Raw genomic sequence first — 26,701 nt, forward strand, 5'->3', positions numbered from 1 at the left:
TCCAAACTTGAGAAAATGGCTCGTAGTAAAACGTTTCACGAAGAACGAAGAGGTCATCGCCAGCTATGATGCCAATTTTGAAGACCTCACGAAATTCTATTTTGGACAGCTTAAACTAGATGAAGAAATGCTTGGAAAGTGAGTCAAGATAAAAATGATATCATGTTGAAAAAGAAAAAAATCTATCCAAAATAATTCCATTTCTAATTTTTCCTAAGTACTTATTGAAGGATAAAAACTGCATTCAAGGAACGCTTCAGATGTCTTTAAAAATATCTAAAGGTTAGGAGTAGCGTTATTAGATGGATATGGAATTTATTAACGTTGCCCTGCTATTGTCGAGAGTCGTCATTTGCAATGAATAGTTACGAACTTCTATCGCGTTGGATAGCCGCTGGGCTTCATTTTTTCTAATTTTTTCCTCCTTTGGGTTTTCGACGGCGTTTTTTGGAAAATTAGAATTGGTAAATAAAAATACATAATTTCATCGATAAAATGTTCTAAGAATCCATTAAATTAATCTTATAACGATAAGAATGGCTAAGTTCATATCCGCATTCCTTTTAAATGCTACAAGTTTTAAAAATCAAGGTATCCACGATATCATAGATGTGCATGTTGGCTCCCCTGGTAGAGCTTTTCCTGTTGGATGTATGGACATCTGGGGCTTAAATCTGGAAATTTATGTGTAATTAAGTGGCGTTGTTCTGTATTTTGTCTTCAAATTGGATCTAAGTAAATGGAAGTGACCGTGGGTAATTGTGACATGCAAAGTGAAAATTCAATATCATTATATGGCCGACGAAATAACGAAGAGGTAGAGACAAATATTGAAAGTAAGTTTTCATTTTCCTTGAAATCAGCTATTGACGATTTTTATCGTCATTGTCCCCCCCCCTTAAACTGTCTCTAAATGTTCACTTTTGCAAAATAAGGTTTTAATGATTGAAAATTCAATATCATTGTATGGCCGGCGAAATAACGAAGAGGTAGAGAGAGATATTGAAAGTAAGATTTCATTTTCCTTGAATTCAGCTATTGACGATTTTTATCGTCATTGTTTCCCCCCTTAAATTGTCTCTAAAAATTGCACTTTTGCAAAATAAGGTTTTAATGATTACAATTTCTTCTAGTAGTTGAGCATGATAGCATTCAATTAATTCCCTTAGCGTGTTGATTAACGATTCATATTTAGCTATACCGATAAGTATAATTCTTTTGTCATTTTAATTCAAAACTTGAGAACAATCTGGCGTCAATATAATTGTGAATCTGTTTAAATTTTTACTTGTGTGTTAGATTTTATTTTGTTCATCCGATTCTGCGTTAGTTCATTGCGAAATGTCTCCCGAAGTCGACGACATTTTACCTGGATAACTGTAGTGAATGTTTTTTCGGGGTAACTCTGAACTGGGAAGTAATCTACATGATTTCGTTTTTGTGTATTTTGTGTTTTTGTGGGCCAAAATTTGCAATGTATATTATATTTTTGATGTGATGTACTGATAAAGCAGTAACGGGTAATTAATTACCGAATTACCATGTATGATCCAATTGTAAAACTTAAAACCGAATTATATGGCATGATTTTTTTGCATTAGACCCACATTAATTGAAATCAATGTGATAGTTACCACAGATTTGTATTTATGTATAATGCTTATGATATCTTTTATACTATCCATATTAAAAGAAATGGTACTTTTCCACAGACTACTGTGGAACACAGGCCGTGGAAAATACAAAATCGTGAAATATGGATATCACACAATTGCACGAAGTGAAGCCTGAAACGATAATGTATATGCTTTGTGCCTAATTTGAACAAATTGTTATTAGACAATGTTAGGCATTTAATTTCGGTGGTAAATCATAATTCCAGTTCTACTGAGTAGTTCTATCAACTTGTACAAGATAAATATGCTAGTATGAAAATATCGCAGAATTTGTTAAATCCAATGGAAGAAATCTTTGATTTTAAAATGAATTATCGTTATTTTTAGTAAAATGTAACCGTCATTTTCTCTTGGTAGTTTTATCTCTAAAGCTTTACTCCTACGGTAGCCCTGAAACACTTCTGAGTTTTCCCTGTAATCAATAGTTGGCAATTGCCCAACCCCTTTGCTAATATGGTCTCGTTAATTTATGGACAAAATGTTAAAAGAAAACTCCTATAGCCGTTATAAGTTAGCACCACTCCTCCCGCAGGGAAAACCAAACTTGTTGTGGTTTGTAGGAAAAGAAAAAGAAATTCCATGACAGTGGCCAACCACAACCTCTCAACCAGAATACCCTTCTGTAGTAGTTTGCGGGAATGTTACTTTCTCGCTAGTGACCAACTACAGAGACACGCACTCATACCCAAATGGGATCCTGCACAGGGTTAAAGGGACTCCTTAAAGGATACCTGGGTTTATGAACCTCTACACCTTACCATGACTATTTACGGGAGTGAATTCCACTCCAGGGACAACCACAGAGCTGAAACCCTTGCGAGCATTCAGAAAAACACACATTGAAAAAGGGTCTCACTCCTGGGAGAATATTACTCAAATTGAGCAATGTCAAGTGGTAAACAACAAACGGGGAAAGACAAGGGTGTGCGTCGGATATGTGTATTTCGGCCGCTAGGTGGCCCTCCTGAGCGAACTGAAGGGAAATAGGCACTTGCTACAGGAAGTTGTCAGTCTCTCAAGCATACATGAAAGATTTTGTTTTATCCAAGGGATGGACAGGATTTCAAACACGTCTTTTGATAGATATTGAATAAACAAGTTTGATGAGCATAAGAAAGGAAATGTCTACTACAGCATTCCAAATTGAGGAATAGATTGGGTGTTACATAATGGTGTCCATTGTTGAACCTTAACACTGTTAATTAATTTTTCAAAGTTTAGTATATTTCCAAAAAAAGTAGCAAAATTTTTTTACTAGATATATCAATAAATTGTAAATAATTAAAATAGTAGAGAGTAAAATGAACACAAATAGGGACCCAAAAACATTCATAAATATAAGGCTGAATACAGAAAAAAAGACAGCATCAAGTATACAGAGGCCACACACATCTTATGAAGGACTCAAGGCAGATGTCTCAGAATAATGCAGAAAATAGTAAAATCTGACACTCAAGATTCCATCTTTAAGTTGACGAGTAATTTAACTGACAGTTTAAACTTAATCAGTGATTGTAAAACTGATTTTTGGCCTCAACTGGAGGTTAAAGTTAATGTTCAGTTCAAACAGGTATTACAAAACCAGTCCTAAAAGTTATTAACTTTTCAGGTAAGGTCTTGCTCACTTGCACCATGGATTGCCCTTTTGACTTCTGTTTCCAGCAGGGCTCCACCTTAATCATGTCTTTACCAGAGATAAAGCCCAGTTATTATCCAGCCCCCTCCAACCCAATTTATTCATTTTTCAAATCAATCCAGACCCAGTAAAGGCTTAGTTACATCACAGTTTAAGTATTCGAGCCCATGTTCAGAAAAGTTTCAGCTCAAGTTTACTTAAGTATGTTAAAACCTCAACTGCCGCATTCCAACAGAAGAATAATCATTAGGTGCAGTGTATTGAGGGAATACCATGGCAGAGAAATACTCCATATTAGGATTGTTGCGTGCTGTGTGGAAAATATTTAATTGAATGTTGATAGTAAATTTTGACTCTCACTGTGAATGTCCATTATTTAAATGTTTGCTATAATAATTAATAACCTGAGTGCAATTATATTTTTTCAGCATTAGAGGAAGAACCAACACCATCCAATCCGGTGAGTGAATGTTCTGTCCTGTTATTTGTTCGAAGTAGTTAAATGTTATTGATATGGTTGTTTTGTAAATGTTATGGCAACAGTGGTTGGCAACAGTCATCGAAGCAAATAATGATATCCTATTTTCATGTATCAGGGGTTAGTGGGAGTGTAGTGGGTACTTCAAGCCTTAGGTCATTACTTGAAATTTATTCGTGGGAGTTGAAAGAAAATTAGCGCTTAAAACACGCATCATATAGATAAATGTATTTTAGCATCTCTTATTTAATGTTGTTATATTTTCCAATATAAATCTGCAGCACTACTGTATGAGGTCCAATTTTCTGAATTAAAAAATACAGATGTTTCCCAATCAATAGTTTTTCAAGTACAGGTATATGCATTTTAATATAAATTTATGACATGGCTTACTGTTTTCTGAAAAGGGAAAATTATTTTGCATTAGTAACTGATTGTTGGAATCGGGTGTTCATTACGGCTCATGAAATAATATTTGTATGCTGAGTATGTGCATGGGAATACTTCACTCAGTATTGTATATTCACCTGTTAGATTGGTGCTTTTAAATTTGATGGGTTTTTCTTTATTTTCAGGTCCTCAATATACAGCATTGCCGGGTTAAAAGTTTATGTGAAGTTGAAGGTCCAATATTTGTGCAGGAATTATTAGGAGGATGGAACCTATTGAAAAAGATCGAAAATCTAATGATTTATCCAGCACTTGTAAAATTGGAATTAGCGGATAATCAGATAACTGTCATTGAAAACTTGGATTCATTGGCTAACTTAGAGTGAGTATGGCCTGAGCTATTTGATCCCTTTTGATTTTATTAACCTGTTAATCTTGCATTTCATAGAATTGTTTTATAGTTTAGGAGACTTAATTATGGCTGTGGAAGACTCCATTGTGCATTGTGCATTGTGGGTTACACTTAGGTAATGATGCATCAGAATCAATAAATGTAAAAAGAGTTTGATTTTTGCAAATAATACAGTTACTCTGGATACACTTAAAGAAAAGTATTGGTTATTTGAGGGGTCCCATTAGCCTTTCTGAGCATGACAGGGCTGTTTGATATTCCCGAATTTACAAGAATAAATTAAGTTTTCCTTGAAAGCTCAGAGGAAATGAGAACACCCTGTCACATTGCCACTTGACATGCAGGTGGTCTGCTTATGTGTATCCCTGAGTTAAAAAATGCTAATACACATAATAATATGCACATGCATGTTTCCATTGTCATAGTCAAGAAAAGGTGATGAAGAATGTGTATTGATAAGGAGATGGCATTTGATTTCAAAATTTGGGGGAACTAAGGATGTTATGCTAAGTAATTATCAGATATATGTTTAATGAAAACCTCTTTACAAAAAGCTGTGCGTTGCTAGAGATCCTGAATTCTGATAAAGATGTAGGCAAACTGGTTGTCAAGAAAAAATAATACATTACTTTTCAAGTCAGTGATTTATTTATCATGTGTTTGATTAGTGCTTTAGTTTCCTAGTAAACCCTTAATTTTGTTTGCTCATATTTTTATGACATCAATGATTTTTGCAAAAATATTTTTCAATTAATGGCATATTGCTGGTGAATACTTAATATTTATACTATATATAATATAGTCACTTCTATTCTGTATGAATGAAGTTGTATAAAAATAAAATATATCATTGCTGTCAGTTGATTGATGAAGAATGCTTGCAATTACTGCTTGTCTTAGTCTTGGGGAAGCTAGTTTGAAACTTGATTTGTGATTTATTTCCTTTCAGAGTACTTGATCTGTCTTTCAACAGAATTGAGAGAATTGGTGGGTTAAACCATTTAGCAAAGTTAACAAAGCTGTACTTAAATGGGAACAGGATAACCAGGATGGAAAATCTTGGTTCTCTAACTGGTTTAGAAACTTTGGAACTGGGTGACAACAGGCTAAGGGTTTGTGTCACTTAAATATATTAACCCTTCTCAAATAAATGCTTATTTTCTGCATTTACATGGAAAGTTAGGTGAATATATTGGGTAAAGCAAGTATGATTTTTGTAATGATTAAAAAAAATTCTCTTACAGTGCATTGAAAATTTAGAAAACTTCCCTGTTCTTAAGGAATTATTTTTAGGCAAAAATAAAATTCAAAAAATAGAAAATTTAGATAATCTGGTGTGCCTGAGACTGTTATGCCTACAGGTAAGAGTATAAATATGATGAAAAACATGGGAGTTTTTCTGGTTTTATATTCTTCTTTCCGTAAGCGTTTTCCAATTTTGTAGTGTATAGAAGAGAAAATTTTAAATTACTTGGTTGATTTCTAAATATTCTCTCATGTATTTGCTTCAGAATTCACTTAATAGGTTGATCAACCTTGATATTAGTGTGTACTAATAGATGTTTTTCCTCCTCCGCTGTGGGCACTGTTGCCTGCAAAATACTTATTCTTGTAAACACTTTGTGATCAATGCAACTGCTTTTAGAAATTTCTCATTTGCCCTTTTTTGTTAATGGGGGAACACTAATATTGTGAGAATGTACGGAAATCGTATATTTAATCTTCAAGGAGCTGGTCTGATGAAATATTTTCAATAGATTTCTGAAAAGCCAAGAAAAGAGATAAAAGCAAGAAATAAAGTAAACAGTCTGTTAAAAAATGTAAAATCCGTGAGAGTGTGCAATATCAAAGTTAGTGATTTCAATGAGGAGTTCTTTCTTGAGGGAGAATGGTGGTGCTTACAGAAAAAAGGTGACCATTAATTTGAGTTGAATGAGGAATGAAGTAGGTAAAATTTGTGTTTGAAACATTTTACATTTCAAGGATAAAAGAGGCTATGGTAGATAGGTCACATAAATTTAGGTCTTATGATATAAATGTTGCAATGTTCTTTTGTAGTTTTTTTTCATTGAAGTTTACCATATGTTTTCATTATGGAAAGTAATGAATAGCTACATATCTTTTTATTATTGGTGTGACTACCGATATGCTTCAAATCATTGTTTTTTTTGTAAATTATTTGAGAGACTTGATGTACTGCACTCTGCTTCGAAATATTTGCCTGAAATTTTCCAGTTTGTGGTTTCTTAAGATTTAAAGTGTGTAAAATAAAAATATCAAGTTACATAATTTTAATGATTTGATTTTGAATATCTATTTATTAGTAATACTTCTGATCTCTTCCTCCTTGGAATAATGCATCTGTACAATGTAATAAAATAAATAACATTGGTACTCTTTTAATCTTAGGCCAACAGAATTATGAAAATTGAAAATTTGTCCACCTTGACAAATTTAAAGGAACTTTATGTCTCTGAGAATGGAGTCACCGTAATAGAGGGCTTAGAGTCCCTGACAGATTTAACCCTGTTGGACTTGGCAAAAAATAAAATAGAACAAGTACAGAATATTCAGCATCTCACTAAACTTGAGGAACTGTGGGTAAGTTGTGTTAATTTGATGTTAAGCATGAATCATTTTTGTTCTGAAGAAAATGAATTGGTTTTATATATTATGAGGTTTAAATCATTGTTATTAGTTCACTGGGAAATTGATGTAATTTACATCTTCAATTTCATTTCATTTTTTTATATGTTATATCATAATGGAATAAATTAACAATGCTTTAAGATCTTTTAATGAAATTTAGCCTAATACAAGGTCTATTCAATAAATACGTGAACTGGTGCAGTCTGGCGGCCATTAGGCAGACTATAACCCGGCCCACTAGCGGCGCTAGTTGTCTGAGACCCAATAAGCCGTCTGTGCTTGGTGGATTGTTGAGCTGTGTGTATGATGCCAGTTATGCTAGTTTCTGGTGCCCTTTTTTTCTCTATTGTTCTAAAATGGAAATTGACGAAATCATGGAGCAATGAATCAACATCAAGTTTTTTGGTGAAGTGTGGTAAAAGTTATCAAGACATTACTGAAATGTTGACAGCTGTCCACGGCGATAATGCTCTGAAGAAAACATCAGTTTTCAAGTATAATAAGCATTAAAGATGGCCAACAAGACACCATGGATGATGCAAGGCCGGGATGACCTTCAATGACCTGCGTTGATGACAACAATCATTGCATACGATCCCTTCTCCTTACCAATCGTCGAAAAACTGTGCGAATGATAGCTGATGAGCTGAATTTAGGAAAATCAACAATGCACACTATGCCAACCGAACATGATGGATGGATCCTTCAGCATGACAATGCACCTGCACATTCAGCATTGATTGTTCACCAGTTTCTGGCAAAAAATTCAATCACCATCCTTGATCATCCTCATTATTCACCTGATTCCCCCCCCCCCCCCCTGCTACTTTTTCCTATTCCCAAAATGCAAAAATTTGAACAGGGGACATAACTGGGAAGATATGGGCACAATAAATTAAGAAAGAAACTATGAGTAAACTGAAAAGCATGACTACCAAGGACTTCCAAGGGTGTTTTAAACTGTGGAAAAAAAGATGGAATAAGTGCCTAGCAATGAATGGAGAGTACTTTGGAGGGGACCAAATCAATGTAGACTAAATTTTGCGAAATGAAGTGTTTATGGCCTCTTATAAAAGATTTAGAAGGAAATATTGCTTGCATAAATTGTTTTTTTTCATAATATTAAGAGCAGTTGGCGTAGTTACCATGTTTCCAAAATTCTCAAAATTGTTAATATACTCTTGAAATTGAATAGGTTGAATAAAAATCTTCTGCATTTTTGGGTGGTGTGCTATTGAAGCTTGAAAGTTGCAATGAGGGTATTAGAGGAAATGGATGTACCTGAAGTAATATTTAAAGATTGAATGAAAGAGTAAATAAAGAAATTTGTGAAAACTGTTGAAAAGATATAACCCAGCGACTGGCATTTCTAAAGGCTAATTTATGGTGAATGAGAAGCTGCTCAGATGTACTGCATGAAATGTAAGCTTTGGAATTCTAGATTTAGTGAGATTGTTCCAGATAGAAAGAATGGTGGTGAAAGCAGTTTGTTTCAAGAGTGAACATTTAAGAATGAGGTCAAGTGTTGCTTGACCTATGGCCTAATTTTTCAGATTGATTGCTGGGCCTAATTTTCACTGCTAACCTATATAAATGTTTTTCTTCTCTCAGGAATGGGTTATAAACATGACAGTGTTGGAAAATGAGTAAAAAAATGCCATAAATATTAAATAAATGACCTTATTTATTTTATAGCAATATATTGCACTGATTCTTAGGAATAAAGTTTTTACCTATGCCCTTCATTTTACTTCAGGGTATTGTGTTGCCATTATGCATTCTTGAAATTATAAAACTTTGGGGTATAGTGGATTTGGGTAAAATCCTATCATATCTATGATTCTGACATTCATGTTGAGTCCATGCGTCAGAAGTTTTTGGTTGTTGTGAAAATGTTGTCCATAGCAAAGTTATACCATCTGAATATGAGCATGAATCATAGCAGACTGCTGTAAATCAACACTATGCCTCTGTGCAGTCTCCTACATCTGAATAAGCGTTTGTATGGTCTGACTGGTTAATTTCCACGTGTTTTACTTTTCTAGTTGGAATATTTTGTTTGGAATATTTACAAGCATACTTTTTGTCTCTAAATAGATTTTTCTTATAAATTCAGCTTGCTTCATTAGATTACTATGTTATAGCAGGCCAGGCTGAAATTAATGATTCAGATGACAGCCATAGTAGTTTCTTCCCTTTGTCTTTTTTTGGCAGTACAATTGTATTGTGATATGTAGGATTATGTGGCATGGCAAAACCAAGAGTGAGGAAGAGTTAATGAAAACTGAATTAAATGTGTTCATCTATTTAATTAAATCAAAAGGCAGCGCAAAGCAAGTTAATTTGGATGCTTGCTCATTGCAACTGTGCCAATCAGTCTAAGAACCTTCAATTTATGTATTATTTTATATTCTGGTATTTATTTTGTATAAGTGTTCTTATTAGTTGCCAGTTTAGTTGACTAACATTTACCCTACAGGTGTGAATAGATATTGTTAAATTTATCAGGCTCAACTCCCATGAAGAGAGTCACACTATAAAATCTTTTCTCTTCTTTTTCAGCTAAATGGCAACCAATTGCCTGTTAGCACAAGCTTTCAAGTTCTGGACCAATTGAGAGAATTAAAGTCAATCTATATCCTAGGAAATCCATTGGACGAGCAAACTGACGTCCGAGTTAAATTGCTTGTAACTCTGCCATGGCTCGAAGAAATAGATGGATTTCCAATCGGTAAGCATAGTTGACTTACAATTCTTTGATATGCTACTGTTGTTAGTTCATTGCCGGGGTTGATAGTTGACTTGGAAATTAGTTTAAATGTTTTCATTCTTTACCTTCTTATACTTGGACAAATTTTGTGGAGAATTTCTGCTTATGCTCTCTGTCATTGCCTGTTGATGTGTAACCTTACTTTTTGCATGTTAAGTCCATGAGGACCTGCTAGCTCTTTGTCTTAATATTCATAATACTTGCACTGTATCCATTGCATTATATTGCTCAGAAACATTTATGATTAAGGCAGGTACCTAATTTTTTCAAGAACGTTCCTGATTTGTTTTCACATGCTTTGTATAATTTTTATTGCATTATTTGAATTATCACTTATGCCTATTAAAGAAATTATTTTCAGATGCATACAACAAATATTATTGACCACAAGAAGATTTAATGTGGCTCTGTGGCAAGTTAAAGGGTGGCCACTCACTTTGGGAGATAGGAAAAAAGTCTAATTGCTCAATTTCTTCAAATACTGGGGAAACAGTGTGGGAAAATATTATTGAAAACTTTGAGAATGTGTTAGGTAAATTGGAGCTTCATATAGTAATGGTGGTCACTCCTTTAGAGAAATCAGGAAAAATCAGCAAATGTCAAAATTACTCAAAATTTTAGGAATAATTTGGGAAAATACATTATTGAGAGAATTCAAGAATAGTTGATCTGAATCAGAATTGGTCTGTGGGAACATTTTCTGTTTTGATAACAAAGCATGTTGGCATCACACATATGTTAGTGTGGGCAAAATAACTACCAACATTTACCAGCGTATAGGATGCCCCTTTTACCTCTCAAAGTATGGCTAATCCATGGGGTGCTTCTAATATGCCTTAAAGTTTATATACATTCTTCGTGGTCTGCTCATGTATTAAAACGTTTTTTTGTCATCAGTGCCACGTTGCAGCTGATGTCTTTACATGTGTTCATGTAGTGTTTGGGTTTTCACTGCCCGGTGAAATAATTTGGAACTATTATGAGCTATCTCTCTAATTCCTATCAGTTTATAAGCTTTCCATGTTGTTTTTGTGAAACCGTGTTTTGGAGAGATAATATATTTGTTAAACTGTGGCATTTATTGTTACCCCTTACACTATCATGGATGCAGAGAATTGAAGGCGAATGAGCTAAAATGAAATTTTATACAAATTCAAGATTTGCCTGATGTGCCAAATTGTGAAGGAACTGATGGAAGTTCTGATAAGGATAACAAAATCTGAAGTGATAGTGATCAGTGACCTATTAGATAGATGCTATGTCTCGACTATTGATTTTACAAAAACTCAGTACTGTTTCGAAAATCACAACTTTTTTTTTAAAGGTGTAAATGGTCTAGGTAAAATAATATTGGAGAATATAATGATTTTTTTTACAAAGTTGTTTAATAGTGACAAGAGTCAACTGTATTAATTAAGGGTTCCACCCGCAAAGAGTGGAGAGGAGACCTGCCAAACCAATTGCTGTTTATATAAATTACTACCTTGGTGATACTACCTTGATCAAAAATTTCCCGGAATTTATTCAGAAAATTAAAAATACAAGTTTATTCATCTAAATCTATATTGTCCCCTTCAAAGTAATCCCCATCGACTGCAACACACTTATGCCAGCGCTTGATCCAATCCTCGAAACATTTTTTATATTCGGTTTTCGGTATGTCCATCAGTGCTTCCTGCGATTTTTCCATTACTTCCTCTCGGCTGCTAAAACGCGTTCCCCGTAATGGTTTTTTAACTCGATTGAACAGAAAGAAGTCGCAGGGAGCCAAATCAGGTGAATTCGGTGGCTGTGGGATGGTATTTGTTGCATTTTTCGTCAAAAAATTACGAATAATGATAGCACTGTGCGACGGTGCGTTATCATGGTGCAAAATCCACGAGTTTTCTGCCCACATTTCTGGTCTCTTTCGGCGAATTGCTTCACGCAAACGTCTCATAACGCCCAAATAATACTCTTTGTTTACTGTCTGGCCTTCTGGCAAAAATTCATGATGCACTACACCGTTGTAATCCATGAAAACCGTCAGCATTGCCTTCTTTTTTGACTGAAAACGACGTGGTTTTTTTGGTCTCGGCTCATTTGGTGAACGCCATTCACTTGCCTGATGTCTGGATTGCGTGTCGTACTCATAAACCCACGTCTCGTCTCCAGTAATGATCCTTTTGATGAATGTGGGATCGGATTCAGCCTCGCAAGTCATGTCTTTTGCGACGTCAACACGGTCTCTTTTTTGCATGAAATTGAGGTCTTTTGGGCCCAAATTTGCTGCTACACGACGGAAACCCAAATCATTAACCACAATGTCTTGGGCGGATCCATAGGCAATGTTCAAGTCCTCCGCTATTTCTCTGATGGTTAATTTGCGGTTATTGACCAACATTTCTTTTACTTTATCAATTTTTTCACCGACTTTCGATGTCGATGGTCTGCCACTGCGTTCATCATCTTCGATTGACTCACGACCACTTCTGAACCGCTCGTGCCACTGGTAAACGACCGTTTTTTTTAGAGAATCGTTGCCGAAACACTTTTCCAACATTTCCAACGTCCGTGCGCCACTAAATCCGTTTTTTACGCAAAATTTAATACAAGTTCGTTGTTGCAAATTTAAATCCATTTCTGAAATTGTAAAAAATCGCCAACACACACAGAGATAGATGTACTCTTGGCTACGTAACTTTTGCAAATGTCAAGTTATGACACTAAGATTTAAAGGGAATATCAACAACAGATGTACCAATTTAACATAAAAAACAGAACTCAAATCGGAACGATGGGAGCGCCACACGGTGGTTATTCCGGGAACTTTTTGATCAAGGTAGTATTTCATTTTCTTCCAAACTCTTTAGCTTAGGTAGATTAGAGAGAGATGAGAAAGTCATAATGGCATTGATTCCCATATTTTAAGAGTAGGTGGATGGTGGAGTCAGAATTGGTAACCTGTTGAAGTGCTAGAATATTTTTGGCCAATTAAGTCACCAATGTGTGGGCCATGGGAAATTGCCATGGTATACTTAAAATGTTATATAGCTATATTAAGCAGAAAGGTTTGAAGTCATGATAGCTTATTTGTTGTGTTTTATGAAAAAAATTGATTTTGCGCTATAGAATGAGAAGTTCAATTTCATTTCTTATGTATGTTTATATGTAATTATTATTTGAATTTTCCTGAATACTCTCAAGTTATTGTTTCACCTTTTTGAAGATACTCAATGCACAATTCCCTGAGTATCCCAAAAAACAGGCGCCATCACCTTCCTGGCTGATGGAACCATCTCTGCATCTTTTGGAGCTGGTTCACCCTTCCCAGTCCACTGTTTTTTTCTTCTTTTGTCTCAGAAGTGTAGTGGTAGATCCAAGTTTTATCTACAGTTATGAATTAATGCAAAAAATCTGACTTGCTTTGCTTACAATGCTCCAACAGGGCCTTGAAAATGTTCGTTCGAATGCTTTTAGGTCTTGAGTGAGCAAATGCGGCACCCAAAGTGCAGATAGCTTATGTGCATGTATAATTCTGTTGACAATGTATGACAACTGCATTCTTTTGGTATGCCCTTAGCCTCTGCCACCTCTCTCACCTAAATTCGATGGTTCAGTTCCATTTGGTGAACTTTTTTGATCTTATCAGTGGTTCATGCAGTTTTTGGTCATCCTGAACATTCATCTTCAGCCAAGTTGCTATGGCCACGTTTAAATTCACCTGCTCAAAATTGCACAGTTGTAAGTGATGCTGCAAAGCCCCCGTACACAGCATTCAACTCATCTTTGATTTGTGTATGTGTTGTCTTCAAAAACATTTGTTCGCTTGATACTCAGTTTTTTCATTTTCACAAAATCCTTTGAACTGACTCACTCAAATGATTGTCAAACTACAACAGACTATCCAAAATGACTGAATAATTTTCAAGTACAATTCAGCACATGTGCAAACACATTCCCCAACTTTTGGTGAAGATTGCTGCCATCTTCATGCTGAGGTCAGCAACTTTTCAGACACCTCTCGTTTGTCAGATCAGTCATTAAACTGTGTTTGAACTTGACCCCTATTGTAAAGTGAAGGCCTAATGAAGTTTTTCAACTCTGGGTTTCTCTATGCTATTATTTCTCATGCCATGAATACCATGTCCAGAAAAAATGGCCCACATATCCCTAATGGTGCAAAGGCCCTTAACTGTCAATCATTTCCCCTAAAAACTGCTGATGCTATATGTTTTATTTATCAATCATTAAATATTATTTCAATTTGCATTAAATGATGCCAATGATTTAGAAATTAAAATACGGACATTTGACGTAGAGTAAATTCTCAATAATTTGTGTGCAAGTTGTCCGTTTTGCAGATTATCATGCTATTCTCTTCCCTGCACTTTAACATTTTTTTGAAATTACAATCGTAAAGATAATTCAATTCTTTGAAAATCAAATACACTCAAGTTGTTCAAAACAATCAAGTTGTCAATGTATATTTGTATTAATTTAAAAGTTTTTGTACTGTCTGTAATTTTTGTTTTCCTCACATTCATTAGCCCTGAGCATTCCATATTCTCCTTTGAGGGGAGCAAATATGTAAATTTTACTATGGAATAATTGAGAAGTTAACTACCTACTCTGTATTACTTTAATTGGTATCATATGATGCATATGCATCCCTAGAAACCATATCAGCTATCCTGTGTTAATATTTTTTCTTTACCAATCATTAATTTCCCTGGCTACATGGTTAGTTAGCTTTCTGGCAGTACCTTCTGCTATTCACTTGATGATTGTTCAATCATAATTCCACCCTTAATGATATGGCTGAAAACTGGAAACAATTGCACTTTATATGTCTAAAAAACTTCAAATTAATCACCCGTAATGAAAAAGGAGAGTTCATTTGTGTCCTAATTGAAGTTGCTTCTTTTTTAAAACTATTTTGATTCATACGAATTGGGCCATGTGTATCACCTACATATTTCCCAAGTATTTTATTATCAGTGTTTTTTGATAATTCTTTCTCTATCATGCATCCATTAGCACAGATAATTAAGATTTGACTTCAAAATAGGGTACACAGTAGTTGAAAGTTAATAATATAGTTATAGCTTGCAATTTACTATAGTGACAAGATGAATTAGAATTAGGCATGTTTTAAAATTGTGTAACTTTGGTGGGATTGAATTGTGCAATACATTTCAGGAAATGGGAATGTAAAATGAGTGCTTATATCACTTTTAACATGCTGCCATCAAACTACTTTTACATAATATATTTCAAAATTTTTATTTCAGTCCAGCTACAAAGATGAAATTGGTGCAAGCCCTCACTCCTTCACCATTGGAATTGTTAGACTGAGTGTAATCTTAATTTTTTTGTATTGTTTCAAAGTATTGCAGCAGGACTAATTTAACCATTTTTATTCAACTGGCGGAAGGCCTTTGCCCATGAACTTGTTTTTATATCTGTATCATGTAACAATACATTGTATTTTATTCCCAAGGATCGTCAAAGTTAATTGTTTCGAAGGAATCATGTGCTGGTATATGCAACATATTCAGTGATCAGTGTAAATATCGATTCAACTATATTTTGGTTAATTTTAGTGATAACTGGTCTCAATTTTTTTGATGTATTTTATTTTTGCATTAACAATTGTGAATGACTTCTTAGCAATAATGGAATGACTGACTTTGTGTTTGTGTCTATAAATACATATATATATAGGTGTGTCTGTATGTGTGTATATGTATATATAAACATATATATATTATATATATTATATACATATATATATATATATATATATATATATATATATATATATATATATATATATATATATATATATATATATATATATATATATATATACACACACACACACATATATGTGTGTGTGTGTGCGTGCAGTAAATCCTAGATTTACATTGGAGATGTATTCTCAGGGTGCATAGACTGACGTAGCTCATACCAAAACCAGATTACAGCTAACTAAATGATTCTGTTAGTATAAATTACATTTTCAAGTCCATAAGTTATGTCCACATATACGTTTGCATTGGATTCAGAAATAAATATGCAGCTTTTGTTTCCATGCCAAATTTTGTGGCTTCTCGCACCCATGAATGTTTACTATCATTTTTAGGATTTATAGCATAATTTTTTGAAGTAACATTTTTGTCATTCAAAAATAATTCTCCTTCGATCTTTTTTGTTGGGATAGTGTTGGTTAGATTCATTCCAACCTTTTGAGATTTAATTTCAAGTGTATTAAATTATTCAATGAAATATTTACACCTTAATTTGTTTAAATCAGATATTCCTAATATGGTTAATATTATTTAGAAAATCAAAAGCCATATTTTAAGTTCTGGAAATGTAACCAAGGGCTGTTATTGTCAAAGTTGGAGTCAAAATTAAAAAGGGGGGATGCACACACTTTTTAACACACCTGCCATTCAAAGAATCAAGGGTGAGCGAGCTCCATAAATTCTTGTGCCTTGCTGTGTGTAGCTGCACTTGCTGAAGAGACTGCCCCTTTATGTGTGCCTTGAATCCGCCTCCACCCATGTGGTATAAAATAGTTCTAGAACAGTTCGGCCCTAATTCAATCTCTTGATAAGTGGTTTATAACCAATTTTTAGTGATTAATAAAGCAATAAAACAGGGCTGCATGATAAATATTAGCTCTCTTTCAGAGTTAGCTGATGTGTAATTTTATCTCAATTGTGTTACAAAATCAGAAAAAATGTGTTGGTTTAAGGAAATACAACGTTAAGAAACATGCTACCACTACCTTGAAAAAATTTGAGGGGAGAAATGATGGTGTTACATACAAGGTCTGTCCGAAAAGTAGTGTGACTGAGTCGATTAAATAAATTTATTGCCAGAATTGATACATTCACTCAAAAGTTTTCGAAGTTGCACCCTTTTGCATCTACATACTGCTGCCAGTTGGTTTTCCATGCCTTGTATGCCTTGTGGAAGGCCGTGCCTGGAATAATGCTAAGCTCCCTCATCATGGCCTGTTGTGACTCTTTTACCAAGCGGTAGGGACGTCCTTTCAGCGTGGATTTAAGGCGGGGGAAGAGGAAGAAGTCTGGTGGGGCATTGCCTAAAAAATTGGGATCCTCACTAATATTGTCAAGAAGCTCTTGGCAGATCTGCATGCAAGTTTCCTTTTGTTTGTCTGAGAGAGCTAATAGCACCAAAATCGCGTACACCTTTCTCATGGCCATATTTTCGTTCAAAACTCAAGGCACATCACTTTTAGGGATTCCAAGTCCATCAGAAACCATGCAAACACTTAATGTGCGATCCCTGTCCAACAAAGCCTTCACTCTTGCAAAATTTTTGTCACTAATTGAGGTCGAAGGGCATCCTGAACGTTTAGTGTCTTCAACATCTTTTCTACCCTCCTGAGACTGTTTGTTCCACTCAAAAACACCAAATCTACCCAGGGCTTTATCACCATATGCTGCCTTGAGCATTTCATGAATCTCTTTCGCGTTTTAACACAAAATTTGATGGCGTAGTGCTCTTCCATTTACCGGTTCATGATGGAGTGTAACAAGGTCATGTAATAGAGGTTTTGAAAATGAGCGATCGCGACTCTGCAAAGGCTGGCAGCCGAATTCCACTGGCCTCCAGCCTTTCTTAAGACTACCCTTCCCAGGCAGAGAAACCACTGCCTGTCTATCTGGAAAAAATAAGTCATACTACTTTTGGGACAGACCTCATATTATGTCTTATCAAAGTGAAGTGTGAAGGATGTATGCATGAGTCACCACTAAAATCATGGGGTGCATTATGCATCTCATATGAATTAGGGAGCATCTTTGATGAGCATCATTTGTGTGTATGGCAGTAAATATAATTACAAGTGCTATGTTGACATTATAATGTGGGGTGATAATTTAGGACTTAAGGTGCAATTTTACTTCTAGTGTTTTACATACACAGTTCCTATTTTGAAAAAATGGAAAATATTTTGTATTCCTCCCTGCAGAGAAATGCATGAGGGTGTAGATATTGATATGGTAATAGGTCTATTGAAAATTACTATTGGGAGTATCTTGAGAGACAAGTCTAGATATTAACAGAAGTTTATGCTGTGATAATTATCATTCATATAATAACAATATGGAAGAATTTTCTTCCTATTAATGTAAATATGTGTGTAATGAGCCACACCTATTGTGGATGAGTAAACCTTGTTTGTGGCCGAAGTCATCAAATTTCATTGGAAAGTATTGGTCTTTCATGAGGGAAATAAATTTTGGTTGTGTCTTGCATGTTCTCAGTGATTTTATTGTCTATGCGGTTTTCTTCAGTTATATGTCTCTATCCATTCTTAAAAATCTTGAAAGAATCTTAAAAATCTATCTGGAAGAATTATAGATCTTGGAATTTCTGTTTCAGCGATTGAATTGGGATAATTATTCTCCAGCAAGTAAATTGACTTGATGAAGATGGTTTTTTAGTTTCATATTTAAAAATTTTGGTCAACTGTTGAAAGTATACTGTGAAGTATCTTGTTATACTTGTCAGTTATAAGTGTAATGAATTTTGAAATTTAAATTTCATGGGACATTTACACCTGAAGCCTTTTAATAGGGACTCCACTCATCTTAGGAAACCTTGTGTATATGTTGTTACTATTTGTGATTGATGTGCATAGAAATGCATGTATATTTTGCAAGTGTTATTACATGTCCTTTTGAAAGCTATGAAAAAGAATGATCATCCTAGTTTGGTGTTATTCAGAATTGTTTTGAAAATATTTTCTGGCAGTGCATGCCCATGTCCTTGTGTTAATCAAAAGCTTAATTGATAGGTGATCATACTAGTTGAGTAAGCTACTCAATTATTCATACTAATGGTGTGGCAGAGCCTATAATTCATAACTCTGCCATATTTTATTCCTTGACACAATGTCATAGTTTTTTTGAGGATTCGAAGACAAATATAATATTGGTGGATACCAAAATTGTAATTTTAACATTTGAAGTCAAACTCATGTACTTTATTGGACATACAAAACATATTCGTGATTGAATGCTTGTCATTGTTATTTTTGTCTTGATATGGTTTATGTAACTCTGAATAAGAGTTATTTAATTGATGATAAGTTTTAATAAATTACAATTATGTCTCTATGTGTGCAAATTTTCTTTTTCTGTGCCTCTATACTTCTGTGTCTCTTATTCTGTGCCTGACTTCAATTGCCTGGTAAAATGTACCCAACTTGCATGTGTTGAGAAGTAATGATTGTATTGTACTTTGATTTGGAAATTCCAGAGGTCTGACTCTTTCACATCTGTTGTTCCTTGATTTTTCATTTCTTCATTAGTATTGAAGTTGAATATTTTCTTTCAATAACTTTTTATTGGCCATACATGTATTTTGCTTCAGTGATAACTTTGGCCAACTTTATCAATTGGTATTGATGTCTAATTTTGAAAGTGAATTCATAATCATTTGGCTTATTTATTAATTAATTACTATTATTGGTCACTCCCCCACCACACGCCCTTGCGACAGCTTGCAAGGTATTATGTAGATGTAGATTGGTGGGAAAATTTGTGTTTCCTCAATAGTCATCTTGCGAGCTTTGTAAGGTGAATGATTTGATGTCAGGTTACTATGAGAATGTTTGCCGAAAAATCATGGAATAGAAAATGCTTTGAATCCAAATAGTGCACATATTTTATTTGATGACGGGCAAGAAGCTGAAATTACTTATGGGTTTGGTCCAAGGTCCAGTCTAGATGGTGTGAAAACTAGCATGCAGACAGGAAGAAATGATAAATTCATTGGATTATGGCTCTACAATTATTATTTAGTACTTTTTTATCAAGCTAAATTGCCATTTCCTAATCTTAATTAAATACCTACACTCACCCATCTGCTCGCCCTTGTGCACTAGTATCCTGGTCAAATGAGGAGGTAAGAATATGATTTTCCCCAGAATTTTAACAATAAAGTAAAAGCATTGAAAAATATAGTACTCTGAACTATGACTTAGTAACTACAATATGCAATAATATATTAAGATATCATAGTGCTTGTTTATGAGGTATAAGTGAAACATTTTCATGAAGAAAGTGGAAGGTGGTAACAATGTCTTCTACTCTTCACCCTGTGAAAGTCTTTGCATAATTGGTATCCTATTTCTTAGAATTATGCATGAAGAAAGGCAGATGGTGCATACCCTGGTTATCAATTCCTTAACTAGGTACAGACAAGCATAAAAGATATGACTTTGGTCAATTTCCAAAGTTTTTGTTGGCATTTCATGCGACCCTGCTGTGCATAAGGTAATAATTCTGTTCACTACTATGAAGGAAAAGTAAGCCAAAGGCCCGATTTCGAGAAGATATTGTTAGGAGTACTATTGCATCCTCACCATTATATGACCCTGGAAAGGTGGTGGAATACAAATTTTTACAGCTGATAGATTGAACCTCGATGCAAATTGCTTCATTAGGGTACTAAATTAGCTAGCTAGTAAATTTTTAAGAATTTTCCCTGGCATCAACCAAAGGCATGTCCACGGCAAGCCTAACGACTCTAAGACTACTCGATACCTAGTCTTTTGTAAATGCTTTTAGTCCACAATTTACGAGGGTAATTTGAAAAGTTCTTGGAATGAAATGGAAATAAACTACTAACCTCTGTGAAACTTTTTTATTTTTCAATGTAGTCTCACTTCACTAATGCATTTGGTCTAGTAATGTTCCATTGTTTTGATCGCATCTCGAAAATTATATTCCTTCAGGCCTGCAAAATACCCATCTACTTCAGCTATTAGTTTTTTGTTTGGAGAGAAACTGTCCACTGAGGAAAATTTTTAACTAGGGCTAAGATAAGTAAATCTGATGGAGCCGAATAAGGTGGATGGGGCAACAATTCGTAACTTAGTTCATGTAACTTTGCCATGTCAACTGCAGGTGTGTGGGCGTGCATTACCTTGATTAAATATGAGTCTTCCTTGCCAAACCTGTCCTTTTTTCGTGTATCTTCTGCTGTTGTTGGTCCAGGATGGTATTTTGGTATTGTCTAATGATTGTTTGACCAATGGGAAGATAATCTATCAACAGAATCTCTTCAGCAACCCTGAAAACTTAAGTCATCACCTTTCCGGCCGACCTTATTGCCTTTGGTTTCTTTGGTGGTGGTGAATCAACATGATTTCTGCTTTGAATGGTGTATTATCTTTTTTAAAATGTGATATGCCCGTTCAGATGACATCCCTACAGCTTCAGCGATGTCTCGTACTTTAAGTCGGCGATCCTCCATGACCATGTATGCACTTTTGGATAACTTTTGGGGTAGTGGTGTTCTTTGGCTGACCACTACGCAGATCATCATATAACCTGTCCCGACCAAACTTTAACTCATTTTTTCACTTGGAAATACTAGAATATGAAGGAGCAGAGTCTCCCAGAGGGTTTTGAAAGTCAGCATGAATTTCCTTTGCTGCTTTCATACCTTTCTTTACGAAGTATTTAATCACTACTTTAATCTCAATTGTTTCCATCATAACAAATCGCCACACGGTTACAATAACATAGAGGCGTCCGCACCACAGATCTGTTTGCAGAACACAGAATCGTTACGTGTCTACTTGGAATGGAATATTTATTGCAACGCGGGAAACTCATTGCGCTAGCGCTGACATCTGGTGGTGATTCCGAGAAGAAGATTTCAAACTATCCTTGCATGTAGAAGTTGAGCTCCCAACTTCCGAATCATACCTGCTTAGGCCTTCCTTGAAGTCCTAAGGAGGCATTCATGTTATATAAGTATATCCTGGAATCACATGGTTCACTGGGCCAATTTTATGAAATTTTAAAGTTATTGGAAGTTGTGCACAAAATTATTGATTTAGTGAGAAACACGTTTTGTTTTTGCATGACCAACCCATATGCTTGGGGTTAAAATGCAACTGAAACAAGATTTAATTAGCAGGTTGAAAAAAATGCCTAAGTTTAAATAACTCATATTTTACCTCCTTAGGGATAAGAATTAGTGGAATTCATTTTTGAGTATTTTGATGGCTTCGTAGAGGTACTGATGTGTGCTTGGCTTGCCACATCCAGCTCAAAACCGATGTTCTGCCCTTCTTTGTAACCCAACCACCACTAGCAAAACCATAAGAGTAACTAGCCCTTCCCCTTTCCCCTGAAAATGCACAAAATTGTCATTTTGCACCATGGGTGAGATCACTGATAAGCATTGGCTTATATTGCATCAAATTCTTACAAATAAGTTACAATGTTTTCAGAACAAATTTTATTTCAATTATTATTGTATCAATTATTGGTACTTCTGGACCCATCTGTGGATTTTGTCTGTCATTGAATATTATCCTCTGGCTCTGTCTCATGTATTCGTATGTCATTATGAAAACTTTTCCATCAGTTTGTGATTATGTGTCGGAGAACAAAATCACGGTGCTGACATGAGCAATGTTGAAGTTTTGAAGTGATTCTGCATCAGCTTGATTGGCTTGGAATGCATTGAATTCAAGTTTTCAAAACTACTGGCTATGCAAGAGATTTTATGTGTTTTCTTCTAACTCTTGAGGACCAGCCATAATGTTTTCCATGCTGTTGAGGGTGCTACCGAGAAACAATTTAAACTGTGGAACTTGAAAAAAGTACAACAATGACAAGAAGTTTGTTTGAGTGAAACAATGGAAAAATTTAACCAGTGGAGATATGCCTAAATACATTATCTCTAGAGACTGAAAATGCACCTTCTAAAGAAAGGATGAATCTGAAAATAATATGGCAAAACTATTTGACAGGTGTAAGAAATTTGCTTTGGAAGAGCTGAAAGAAGAGGAAATAAATGCTAAGGAAATGGTGGAGTAAAAACAATGCAGGGAACAGAGAACATTTATGGGACTAACACAGACTTCGCTTTTCTAAAATTGATGGTGATGTCATGAATATGAAGAGAAAGTCATGAAAAAAAGCTCAGGAAGACAAAGATAGTTTGGTTGAGTTGTTAGAAGAAAATGAAAGCAATGCAAAGTAGGTCTAGATATCAGGTAATTGCAAAGGAAATTAAATGACATCACCTTATATTTTAAATTTTTTTTAATCATTTCTCTCTGCCTCTCCTGATTACCCAAAAGACAAATAAATGGCTAAGAATTAATTGCTTGTAAATGACCATGAAAAATGGTATGTGAAGCTCATGGAATATTATGATTAGATGCTAAATCAAAAGGAAGATTTATTTCATAATCTCCCAGTTAATGTGTATGGTTAAAGGAAATTTTTGCCAGATGGTAAGAAAAGTATATTAATTGCAAAATGTGGCACCTCAAACTCAGATTCAAGTGAGTAGGTTTGGTTGCCGGCTAATAAGCTGATTCCTCAGTAATTTAATGCTATAATTTAAAAAAATAAAATTATTCCTATGATGAAAATCTCTGTAAACTGTTTAGTTAAAATTAACCAACCCTGAGAAAGGCAATAATGATTTCCATCATAATTCCATTATTATTGCAATATATTCTCAAAACATTTATAATTGAAAGTATTCAGAATCATTTTTTGAGAGCATTAATTTCTTAAGTTATAATATAATGTTTAATCAATCTAATGATACTAAAAACTGTGTCTTAGCAAAAGCTGATGACTCCATGTGCCTGGAAAAAATACAGGACCTTGGTTGAATTATTTGGCATGAAATCCTGGCAGAAAGACTTCTTCCTTGGATGATCAGATTGTTGATCAGTGGAACTTGAGTGAACTCTGTATTGGCTAATGGAGTGCAGAGTATTTATGAATCTTATTAATATTTTTCACTTCTTCTTTTCATCATATTAGCAGACTATATAATTTCTGAGACTTGGAAGAATGATGAGGAAAAACCATGAATACTCTTGCTTTGGCATTGGTTTACATGGACCTAATTAGTTCAAGTTACATTGAGAGAGTGGGGAATTCTAGCATTAGAATTATTGACAGGTAGCACTGTGCTCTGTGCTGTAGAACAGGACATATATATATATACAAATATATAAAAACACAGATGTAGATTTTTAGAATATAGAGACACAAAGAAAGGACACTCACAATTTGTTATTTTACGTTTCGACAGCACGGCTGTCGTCTTCAGAATGGAAGAACTTCTGAAGACGACAGCCGTGCTGTCGAAACGTAAAATAACAAATTGTGAGTGTCCTTTCTTTGTGTCTCTATATTCTAAAAATCTACATCTGTGTTTTTATATATTTGTGTGTCGCCGAAGAGCGTTCCATTTCGAAGATATTTTATATATATATATATATATATATATATATATATATATATATATATATATATATATATATATATATATATATTATATATGAAGTGGATGACCATTGATCTCAACAAACGATTTCCATGTCAACAGTGTGAATGATTTAGTGTGAGCAAACCATAGGCCAACTGTCAGGGAGATTGGCAATGAAATTCACATTATTATTGGATTATGTTTAACCATTTTGAAGAAATTTTGGGCATATAGCTTGTTGCGTCCAAATTTATGCCCTGAGTGTTAATGGTGAATAGAAGCAGAAATTTCTTAATATCAGCCAGGAACTGCTTGATCATTCAAATGCTAACCCAAGCTTCTTAAAATCAATTGTTGCTGGCAACGAAACCTGGATTTATGGTTTTGATATAGAAATTGTAGCCCAGTCTTCACAGTGGAAAGAGCCATCTTCCCCACAACCCAGTAAAGCTTGGATACCGCAATTGAATATGAAGGTGAGGTTGATTGTTTTCTTTGATTAGGAAGGGATTACTCAATATGAATGTGCCCCCTAAGGACAAATCAGTGGATGGGCATCCCTATATAAAGGTTAAGAGAAGGTTAAGATGCCCTGTCACAGAAGAGGTAATAAATTTGGAAAAACGTCTTGGTGCTTTCATCAAGATAGATAAAAATCATTGATGTGTGCACTAGTGCACACATCAATGATTTTTACTTAGTTTTGGCCAAAAACAGCACACTGGTGATCCACCAGCAACCATACTCCTCAGATCTTGCTCCAGCAGAATTTTTCCTATTTTCTAAGTTGAAATCCACCTTGAAAGGATACCAATTTGGAACTATTGAAGACATCCAACAATATGTTACTGCAGAATAAATTAAAGGCTATCCCAAAAGAATTGTTCCAAGTAGCATTCAAAAGCTAGAAAAAATGTAGGGAGCATGTTTTAAAAGTTATATTTATTGTAAAATGGAGTTGATAGAGTAGAATATAAGTGTAGAGTGATGTATATAATTTTGCAAAATATTTATAGGTGAAAGTTTTATTTATTATTTTGCACTACAAGTTTAATTTTATCAATAGTTTTGTAATTTTGGACCATACACAATAGCAGAGGTACTGCCACAAAATCTTCAAATTATCAATCTTCAGCCAATTATATGCCATTCTAGTAAAAAATTATCTGCTATTTTCAATTTTTATGCTGTTATATTAGAGTTATACTCCAACGATTCTTGAAGTGGACTATTAATTCAAGGACAGGTAATCGAAAGTAAACCTCATAGAGTGTATTTTTTGACCAATTGCGTTTGATAAATGCCAAGCACAAATCCCTTAACATAATTGTAAATATCTATTTTTAATCTTTCGCAAATTTTATTGTGTACAAATTGTCTTTTTTCATGTCCATACATATTTATAAATATGGAAGTTCCATTACCAGATGACTGCGCAAGTTCTTTAATGATGTGGCACCTTGTTTAGACTCTAATATCGTGCAGATATGTCACTTCATGGTCTGCTAGTGATAAAGAGGTCATCAATATGTTCTTTGTTAACTTGGTGGTTGTGTTGCCTGAAATTCCAAGTTCTGGGGTTATGACAAAACCAACATTGTAGATGTCCTAAGTTCATTTGAAATAATAGCAAGAAGGGGTTCCAAATATTTTAATAAAATTCATAATTTTATGAAAGCATGTATTGTTTAACCTTTGTGATAATGCAGAGGGACAATTGTTACACTCTGTAAATTATAAATCCATGGAGTTCTGTACTATATGGCCTGAAGAAGGCCCTACTGATACCTGATATAACTGTACACAATCAGAATGGTTTGACTACAATTTGTATTTGAAGACTGATTTCTGAATCTTCTGCTTCCTAGGCTCAAGCGACAAGAGAGTTCTAGAGTATTAATCAGAGATAATTTAAGTTCACACCTCAATGTTGAAGTTATTTGGCAATGTGAAGCAAATGACATAGGTTCATTGCATTGTTTTCAAATACTGAAAATTCACTTCAAACCATTAGAAATTACATTTTTTTGACCTGCAATGAGAATATAGTAAGAAGTTTTGACTGCATGGAAAGAGTGCATTAGGAAGAAAGCGTTCCACTTTACCAAAACTGAAAGCCCCTCCTTTATTTAAGAAGTTAATGGAGAATATTGAAGTGAGTGGTCTGAACAATCTTCTCTCGTGGCTCAGAATATATAAGGTGTAGCCACAGTACCACGAGCAAGTTCTGAATCATTTGTCACTGAATGACAATACAGGAAGAAAAATATGCAAAGATGCACCTCCTGGGATATCTCTGTTGCAGTTTGAGAATACTCCGTGGATGCTGATGGCATGCCAGCTTCAAATAATTCCTATTGTAAGGGAAAAAAGCCCTGTGTGAAGACAGTCTATTTATCTAATGTAGAAG

General features: G+C 34.6%; 1 protein-coding gene across 3 annotated transcripts in view; it reads left to right on the forward strand.

Annotated features, from left to right (window-relative positions):
* The first annotated feature begins 523 nt into the window (after nucleotides 1-523).
* The window catches only part of LOC139700562 (protein phosphatase 1 regulatory subunit 7-like), a 92,228-nt gene continuing 66,050 nt past the window's right edge, over nucleotides 524-26,701 (forward strand). For 2 of the 3 annotated variants that reach the window (XR_011703748.1, XR_011703749.1), the window contains exons 1-7: nucleotides 524-836; nucleotides 3,741-3,772; nucleotides 4,366-4,562; nucleotides 5,542-5,704; nucleotides 5,837-5,953; nucleotides 7,002-7,193; nucleotides 9,804-9,972. Coding sequence is in view for 1 of the 3 variants with exons in the window: in XM_071599091.1 (XP_071455192.1) it covers nucleotides 740-836; nucleotides 3,741-3,772; nucleotides 4,366-4,562; nucleotides 5,542-5,704; nucleotides 5,837-5,953; nucleotides 7,002-7,193; nucleotides 9,804-9,972; nucleotides 15,285-15,301 (984 nt within the window). In the remaining 2 variants the exon portion in view is untranslated. Of the gene's footprint in view, nucleotides 837-3,740; nucleotides 3,773-4,365; nucleotides 4,563-5,541; nucleotides 5,705-5,836; nucleotides 5,954-7,001; nucleotides 7,194-9,803; nucleotides 9,973-15,284; nucleotides 15,718-26,701 lie in introns of those variants that run through there. The other variant, XM_071599091.1, reaches the window with a different exon arrangement.

The sequence above is a fragment of the Hetaerina americana genome, unplaced genomic scaffold (genome assembly GCF_022747635.1).
Source record: "Hetaerina americana unplaced genomic scaffold, ioHetAmer1.1.p SCAF_105, whole genome shotgun sequence".
Classification (NCBI taxonomy): domain Eukaryota; kingdom Metazoa; phylum Arthropoda; class Insecta; order Odonata; family Calopterygidae; genus Hetaerina; species Hetaerina americana.